The 9,373-nt window shown below is 39.0% G+C and overlaps 1 protein-coding gene across 1 annotated transcript in view; it reads right to left on the reverse strand.

Moving 5' to 3' along the window:
• calcr (calcitonin receptor) overlaps window positions 1-9,096 on the reverse strand; it is a 175,226-nt gene extending 166,130 nt beyond the window's left edge. Inside the window, exon 1 of the mRNA XM_069929191.1 lies at window positions 8,950-9,096. Coding sequence (XP_069785292.1) covers window positions 8,950-9,096 — 147 coding nt within the window. The remainder of the gene's footprint in view (window positions 1-8,949) is intronic.
• Between the last annotated feature and the right edge of the window lie 277 nt (window positions 9,097-9,373).

Here is a 9,373-nt window from a genome sequence, read left to right on the forward strand (position 1 = left end):
ATTCTGTAACATAGTTCCATTAAAGTTAATGCTATATATTACATTTATTATGAGAACAAAGATTCTGCAAAGTCTCTTAATTGTTGAAAAAAAAGGAGAGCAAAGGTATAATTCAAAGGAGAAACAATGATTTGCTATGAATTAGGTTGCATTTTTAGAGCCCATTTCCCATTGTGTCTGGTTTTATCTTTCTGATTGCACAATGTATGTTTTCAGACTTAGTTAATGATATTTAACAACAGTAGCCTCTGCCACTCTCATGGGATTAACTTTGCAACTGACTGAAGATAAGAATAATTCACTCTACAGAAATATTAATTTTCTTTATCATTTATCCATTCTGATTCTGTTCTTGTTAATAAAACAGAATTAAATTTTGTCTCAGTTGCAATCTTTGCATCTTTATGAAAATAAAGTATCTGCTCTATTGAAGTAATGAAGTAATAATGACATTACACAAAATATATGTATTTCTTAGATTTGAATGAGATTATTATAAAATGAAGTCTGACTTTTATTGTGAAATATTGTTGAAGTGCTATTTCCCAGTACCTATCGATTTTTGGAAAGGATTGTATTACTCCTGAAGTTAGTTGATGACCAAAATTTGCCTATAACAATTATTAACAAAGCTTAATATCCAATAACAAAGTGCGGACAGCCTTCAAGATAGTGAATCCAAGGAAGGCATCTCGTCCGGACGGAGTAATGGCTGAGTATTAAAATCTGTATTGACCAACTTACTAATGTATTCAAGGATATTTTCAACATCTCACTCTGGCAAAGCATGGTACCCACCTGTTTCAAACAGGCATTCATACAGGAGACAAGAAGAGCATAGTAACCTGCCTTAATCAGTATTGACCAGTAGCACGTACATCAACAGTGATGAAGAATATCAGCTCCTGTCTGAGTAGTGATATGGATACATTCACATTCACCTATCATAGCAACAGGTCTAAAGTGGATGTCATCTCACTGGCTCTTCAAAAACCCTGGAACACCTGGATGCATACATCAAGATGCTCTTAGTTCAGTATTTAATAACATCATCACCTCAAAACTGATCACCAAGCTGCAAAAATTGGGACTCAACACCCCATCAGTGAGGATTGGTAAGAACTTCTCCTTCACAATCTCCATCAGTGCCAGAGCACCACAGTGCTATGTTCTTAGCCCCTCCTGATCTACACACTTTACACCTACGACTGAGTGGCTCAGTTCAACAAAAACACCATCTACAAATTTACTTACAATACTACAGTAGTGGGTTGTTTAAAGAAAGGTGATGAGTCAGCACACAAAAGGGAGATCAAAAACTTGGCTGAATGGTACACCAATAACAACCTTGCACTCAATGTCACTAAAACCAAGGAGATGATGGTTGACTTCAGGAAGGTAAAGCCAGAGGTATACAATCCAGTGATATTGGGGGATCAAAACTGGAGACAGTGAGCAAATTTAAGTTCTTGGGAGTCACTATCTAGGAGAATCTTTCCTGGACGCAACACAACAATGGCATTGTGAAAAAAGTATGTCAGTGCGCCTCTACTTCCTCAAAATTTAGTGGAACTTTGGTATGATACGAGAAACCCTTGAAAATTTATACAGATGTGTGATGGAAAGGGTGCTGACAGACTGCATCATGGTCTGGTATGGGGACATCAATACCCCTGAGCGTAAAGCCCTCCAAAAGGTAGTGGACATAGCCCAGGACATCACAGACAAAACCCTCCCCACTATCGAGAACATCTATAGGGAATGCTGCTATTGGAGAGCAGCAGCAAACATCAAGGATCCACACTACCCAGCAAATTCACTGTTCTCACTGCTACCATCAGGAAAGAAGTATAGGTGCCACAAGACTCTCACCACGAGTTTCAGGAACAGCTGCTACCCCTCCACCATCAGACTCCTCAACAATAAACTCAACCAGGGACACATTTAAGGACTCTTACACTTTATTGATTTTATTTTATTTCCTCTATATTGTGCAGTCAGTTACTTTACATTTATTATCTGTTTGCAATTCTTTATTTGTTTACATGTGTACTGTTACAAACTAATAAAATCTTATTAATACTAACAAAGGAACAGCAATGGAAAATTCACTAGACAGTGGTAAATTCAAAATAATAGTTTTTAAAAAAAATTAAACTAATCATAACATGACATTTCTTACTTAACCCCACTATGTGCAAACGTAATTGTATGTGGAGGATCATATTTCAAATCATTACAGCTTAAAACACAATTCTGAAAAATCAGTTTTAAAGTCCAGTATTAAAACATGTTGTTGAATTTGAAAGTCTTTTAAAATTGTAGTTCAGAAATAATTCCAAAGCAAATGCAAAGCATTGAGTTCTTTAAACTGTTACTTAAACACAATATCAAAGTATTTGTTAACATTAAAGTTCTTAGATTTTCCCAAACTCACAAATCTTGTTGAGCCATTTTCCAGGAAGAGATTTCTTCTTAATCTTTTACACTAGTAATCTTCAACTCCCTCTTATCTTCTTTAGAGTCACAGACTTTCCTTTCTCAATGAGGTTGCACTCTTTCTTTTCAAAATAAAAGCAGTTGTAAAGTGGTCTCCCTTTCCAAATCCATTTACTTCTGTATCCCCCTTTTATTAGGAGTAACACATAACCACACCTATTCCAGTTACTGCAATTCAATCCTGTCTTTCACAGGAGTCCAACTCCTGTGCACTCCACGGGGTCTTAACTTCTGAACTGACTCAAAATGACTGAAATTTGACAATATATATCTCAAAATCATGTGACATTACATTATTAATGAGATCGATCTCAATTCCTGGAAACCATGCAATCATTTACTAGAATCTTTAACAGTTGCCAGCTCCAGTTTCGTGGAAACTATGTGACCTTCATAACCGTGGCTTGCAGATGTCACGACTCCAAAAGATGACCTCACTTCTGAATGTATTGTATGGGTGTAGGTAACCCTGTTCCAAACCCACTATATTACTTATTGGAAATACAAATTAACATTAACCTAAATATTAATATTAATAAAGATCCATTAATGTACATCATGTACAGTATTTTTGCAGTACTAGTAAGTGGCAATTCTGCCTCATCCGCAGGAAAAAGAATCTCTGGGTTGTATGTGATGTCAAGTATGTATTCTTTGAATTATTGTAATAGATACTATCTAAATACACTCTACTTTCATTAATGCAACCCAAAAACGTCCTCATTATAATTGAATTCACTCTATCAATTTTCATCCTAGGAGTATTGAACCTGTTCTCATAGACCCAATATTCTTGAGACAGTCACACTTAGAATTCAGAATATGTAATCCAACCAATAACTTACATTTATTACCATGATATGATATCAAAGCATTATAAAATGTAGTTACTGTTGTATTGTAGAAAAAACAAAGGAGTCAATTTGTACACAAAAGTACACATAAACTGCAAAGAGATAATATTGATAAATTAATATTATTAGTTGAAAGATGTTAGATTTTACAAAATGGGGTTAAACAAGAAAATCTGCATATGCTGGCATTAAGTGGAATGCTCAAAAGTGCTCTGTGATCATGTGATAACTTCCTTCCTTCCTGACCTATTATCTGTTAGCCTTTCCCTTCCTTCCTCCTCTCCCTCACCCACCTTCTTATTCAGGTGCCTGTCTGTTTTCTTTTCTTATTCCTGATGAAAGGCTCAGGCTCGAAACATTAATTATCATTTACTTTATATGGATGCTATGGGATCTGCTGAGTTTTTCCAGCACTTTTGGGTGTTGCACTGAATATAGGAGCAGAGATGTAATGTTGCAACTGTACAAGATGTTGGTCAGATCTCAGCTGGATGTCATTAAGTTGGAATGGGTCCAGAAAAGATTCATGAAAATGTTACTGAGACTGGACATCTTGAGTTATAAGGAGAAGCTGAACAGGCTATACCTTTTCCCATGGTGCTGCGGGGGGACCTAATGGACATTAACAAAGTCATGAGAGGCATAGATTAAGCAAATAGTAATACCCTAGTTCCCAGGGTGGGGATATAATTAAGGTGAAAGGGGAAAGACTGAAAAAGGACCTCAGGAGTATCTTCTTCACACATAGGGGAGTGGGCTGCCAATGGAAATGGTAGAAACAGGGACAATTGTATTGCTCAGAAAATATTTAGTCAGGCACATGGATAGGAAAGTTTTGGGTGGAAAGGGCCAGTTGGCTGAAGGCCTGCTTCCGTGCTGTGGAGCTCTATGACTCTATTTTTTGGGTCAGATTTTTGAGTGGATAACAATCCATATTAATAATTATCACCTACAGGATTGCCAGCTTTGTTCTGTCCAGAAACCAAACTGTTTATCTGGTTTAGCTGATTTTCAGATAGGTAACACAGTGAAGGAATCTGTAGTTCAGGAGTAACTAGAAGATCTACAGCTGGCTCAGTGATGGCACAGGAGCAGGATGAAACCTTTTATCAATTCTTGAGACTGATTTCAAGGTTCAGGTTCCAGATTGATTAATGGAGGCAGTGGGCAGGTGAAGTCCAGAATTCAATCCCAAAAGGGTAGTCCAAATGTGGGTCGAGATTCTTGGTACCGAGGCCATCTAGCAGTCCAAGAGGTGGCAGAAAATATTAGACAATCTAGTTGGCATTATGCATCTCTGACCCCAAAAGAAACATTGTATAAATTATCACTTCTCTTTAACTGCTGCATCAACTTTCTGCAAATTAAGTTAAATTGGTGGCATGGCTAATCTGCATTCTATGTAAATTTTTAAATTTTAACATTCAGCCCAGTCTGGTTTTTTTTCAGTAAAAATTTCACCCAAAGTTTCTGAATTGGGCAATTGTGTAAGAATCAATCAGTTATACCTTAATCATTGACTAATTTGATACCAAGTTCAAATTTGAGAAGGACCAGGCATATATGTCAAAAAAAGCTGTTGGCATGGATTGATGTTATCAGTACCCCTAATTTTTGTTTATATTACCAGTATCCCTTTGTAATTCCAGCAGGTGACTGATCAAACTCTTATGGAATTTTAAGGTCTTATTGTAAATGTGCATGAGAAAATATAAAAAAAAACATGAATGCAATTTGCAAAATTAGTCATCAGGACAAACCTTTGTTGGTATTAGACATTCCATCTGCCGAACTCCATGGATTCACCAGATATAAGGAAATACCAGAATCATTTGATCATTTGCACGTCATTTTTGGAAGGCCAAGCATAGAATGACAAATGGAAAGGGGTTGCTCTCATTTGCATTGCTCCAAACTAACTTAGCATTCTGAATTAGATCAATATCTGCAAGAAATAGTGCTCATAAAAATAAAGAAACAGTGCTGAAAAGATGTGACGATGAAATCTAAGATTAATGCAGATTAAAATATGTTACTTTGCCAGGGACTTAATGTAATTACAGTTTACACTTCAAAAATACAAAAAAAACAAAATTAAAACCATTGATAGCATGAACAGTTGATCAGATTTTCAATTTATTGGTAACTTCATTAGATAATAATTAATTGTTACTGATTTTGAATTGAAAACTGAAATTTAGGTTTAAAAAGGAATAATATATTTTAATATATATTATCATATAATAATGATGGCACATCCGGAGCTGCTGTAAGAGCAACACTGCCACTGGTGCAGACGCAGTAGAGCGGGGAGCGAAGACACAGCACTGCTCCGCAGCATCCACCTGCCCAGTGAAGCTGGCTGCTCGATGAAGGCTTTAAATGGTCAGTTTGAGGAGCCGACAGTACTTTTTTAACCACCCTGCAACCAATGAAGCCCCTGCCCAAGATGGTGGCACCTGTGCTGGGCAGCATTCCACAAGGGGAATAGTGGACTGCCGTAGGGCACCAGAAAAGGGAGAAGGCGCCCACCCTTCATTGAGAAGGAGAAGCCTGTGAACTGGAAGGTGACCATGGCACCAGTCCAGCGAGTGGGTCTGTGGCTGAAGGACCTACACATGCTGCGGGCTGCTGGCAACTGGCTCATGGAAACCAAGTATCAGAGCAATGCTGGGTAATGTTAATGGTGACTCTTTGTTTGCCTTATGACAGGAAAATGTTGGAATATATCATGTACACTAAAGTTTTTGTATTATTATGTGATAATAAAAGGAAGCTTGAATCTTAAATCATGAAAAAAAAACCTGGTCCTTTTTCTTGTAATCAAAAGGGGAAAAATGTGCAACAATCAAAAATTTTGGAGACACTCTGCATCCATAGAAAATGTCTGCAATTATCAGTTGCCAGGTGGAAGCTGCATTTTTAGTTTCAGGCAGGTAGAAATATATGAAAATGAGTTCCTTGGTCTCTGGCTGGAATTCTACACTGCCCAGTGACAAGTTTGTTGATACTTCACATGCACGATTGGGACTCTCTAAAAGAAGTAAAAAGTCATTTTTTGATGAGTAAGGAAAAAAAATCCATGCTCAATAGACGCTTGAAAGTGCATAGAAATCCTAGGTTATATTTCATTCAATGTCAAATCTAACTCGCAGGACATTATCTTCATCCTCCAGATTAAACACAGAATTTTACTTTAGATTAACACTCCGTTTAGTATTGATGTTGAACATGGAAATGCATGGATGCTAACTAACATTGCAATATCATGAACAGAAGTTACAGCTAGGATGAGAGAATCACAGAACAGGCAGCTAGTTTCATTTTCTGCAACATACCTCTGGTGAGAAAAATAAAATAGGCAGGCAGGAATGTACTATCACTACATTTTGATCAGTGAGCAAAAGTTAACTTGGTTGCACCAATTTTTGGGGGAGTTATTAGATAAGTGAGAGATCCAAGAAACCATCACATACATCTGGCACTAATCTCATGAATGGCATTTTGCATGAATATAAGTCACCCGAATTCTTAAAAATCTGCAGAATAGGCAAGGAATCCTATTGTCAGAATGTGATGCTGACTTGATACCAGCGCTGCCATCTCGAAGCTTAATATTCTAGTCAGCAATGGAGTTGTGTAGTAATAGACCTAGAAGAGCTGCTGTCTCACAGCTTTAATGGTTCAGATACATCCTGACCTCAGGTGCTGTCTGCCTGAATTTTTACATTCTCCCTGCAACCATGGGTTTTCCCTCAGTGCACACATTTTCCAAAGGTATTCTAGTTAATACGCTCATTGGATACCTCTTCAGAAAGTCTATGTCAAGAGAATCAGGCAGTGCGGGCTGATGGGCAATGGAAAATATTATTAGATTACACAGAAATAAGTGGGGGCATTAGAGTGATGGAATTGATGTGAATGCTGGCCTGGGATCAATAGGCCTAGTTGGACTCCTTCTCTGTCTTAATAAAATATAGAAATTCTCTCTTAACCTTGCTAGGCTAACCATCAGTTCAGGAAGAATAAGAACTGTTTAAAACCACCTTGAGGTTAATTTTTTCAGAAAATTTCTTGCTAGTCTATTGGTGATGTGGTGACATGACCACCAGCCTACTGCAGGGGCGACTTCTGGAGGAAGACCACCTAAGGGGCTGACTCCACCTGGCCGGCTGTCAAAACCTGAGCCAGCCCCTCCCAGGCCAGTCACTCGTGGAGCCATCAAGAATAAAACTGGTGGACAGATTTTTAATGGATTAAAGCCTTTAGAAGTCTTTTCTGTGTTTTTGTGTCTGCTTGCTGCACCACAGCGCACCAATGCTCTCCAGAGTTGATCCAAGTTGCAGAAGTCTGGAGGAACTGATGTATCAGATGCTGAAGGAATTTATGTTGCTCTTGCATAAAGTAAGTCCTCTTAAACATAGATCATTTATGATCAGAGGTGAAAGGTCAGAGACTGCACAGAATGGGACAAGCTGCAAGAACAGTAGAATGACAGGGGCTCTCTGCAGAAAATATGTCCCAGTATATTCAGGGACCCATTGTCCAGTATGAGCTTCAGTGTGAAATATGCTTCTGGAGATCCTCATTAAAATTAATAATCTCTTGCAGCAAACCTCAGAACAAGACAAGTCAACATTACCAGTGACTGTCATTGTGCCTAGTGAAAATTAAATTTTGCAATTCTATCTTCCGCAGAAGCTGGAGACATTAAGAACATTTTATTGTTTGCATAATTGATGTGACAGACATGCTCTATTCAAAGAAAGTCAACAATAATTCTCACATCATAGATTAGTACAGGACAGACAATCTAATGTAAGTGTAGGTTTTCCATTGCTGCACATACTTAGTTTTTGAGAGCACTTGCGTTACTAATGTTCTATACCAGGACTGATAATCCCTCAGTATTCACTGGTGGATGAGATTACAAGTCAACAGCTACACTGAAGTGCCAGTGATATCACAGTAAAACAAACTACTGATGTGCTCAGATGATTGATTAGTTTCTTGGAATACCCTGCTATCCAAAGTTCCCATCCATATCCCTTGCAACAATACTTGTAAGAGATCTTGCCACTGGTAAGTGCCCAATGGATTTTAATTTCTCTTTGCTGTGGCTGGACATTACTCATACCCAATTCTAAACACACAGCATTGATGCAAAGCAGAATCTGATCTGATGGCAGCATGATGCTTTTGTCTCCTTGTGTTTCCTTTACTGCTTGGTGTATGTGGTAATACAACCACTGGATTGTCTGTGACTGCTTGCACCTGTCCACACACCTGCACTGCCTACTTCAGGGGGAAACCCACTGTACCTGCAGGGAGGTAACCTGGGATGCTGGTTCCACCAGCCCCCTATAGAGGCTCACGCCAGCCCTTGGGCAGGAGTAGAGCACACGGAGACAGAGGGGATACGGATCCTTGTGTGCAAGTTTTAAGCTAATTAAAGCTTGTAGTACAGCCTTCATAGTTTGTGCTTGTTTGTTCACACTGCAACGCACCACAGTATAATTAGCTTAACTTTAAAGAGAAGTTTCTCAGCATAGAGAAGCTGGATATCGACTCCCAACGCCTGGAAGCTCCCACCCACTTTGAGATCTGGAAGCATGCGATCAGGGCAATAATCCACACTCAGGCTGAGGTCAACTGAGACCAAAAGAGACTCATGATACTGCACACAAAACTGGTCCCGCTTGCATTCTTGTGACTGTACAGAGTGCGAACTGACGATGGCCATCCTAGAAAACATTTACCAGCCTCCAGCGAATGTACTCTATTCCAGGTTTCTGCTTAGCATCCGGCTATAACAACCGGGTGAGACAGTAGAGGCTTACCTTGGGGCACTGCATGAACTGGTGTGCCGGTGCATGGCCGAGACTGGGGTGACTGCTGTGTAAGTGGAGCGACTCATCTGAGATGCTTATGTGCGAGGCGTGTGATCGAGGGCGATCCGACAGAGACTGCTGGAAGAAAGTAATGCTTCCCTCATGAGGGACATCGATGTGGTCCGTTCT

Source organism: Narcine bancroftii, chromosome 1 (genome assembly GCF_036971445.1).
Source record: "Narcine bancroftii isolate sNarBan1 chromosome 1, sNarBan1.hap1, whole genome shotgun sequence".
NCBI classification, from domain to species: domain Eukaryota; kingdom Metazoa; phylum Chordata; class Chondrichthyes; order Torpediniformes; family Narcinidae; genus Narcine; species Narcine bancroftii.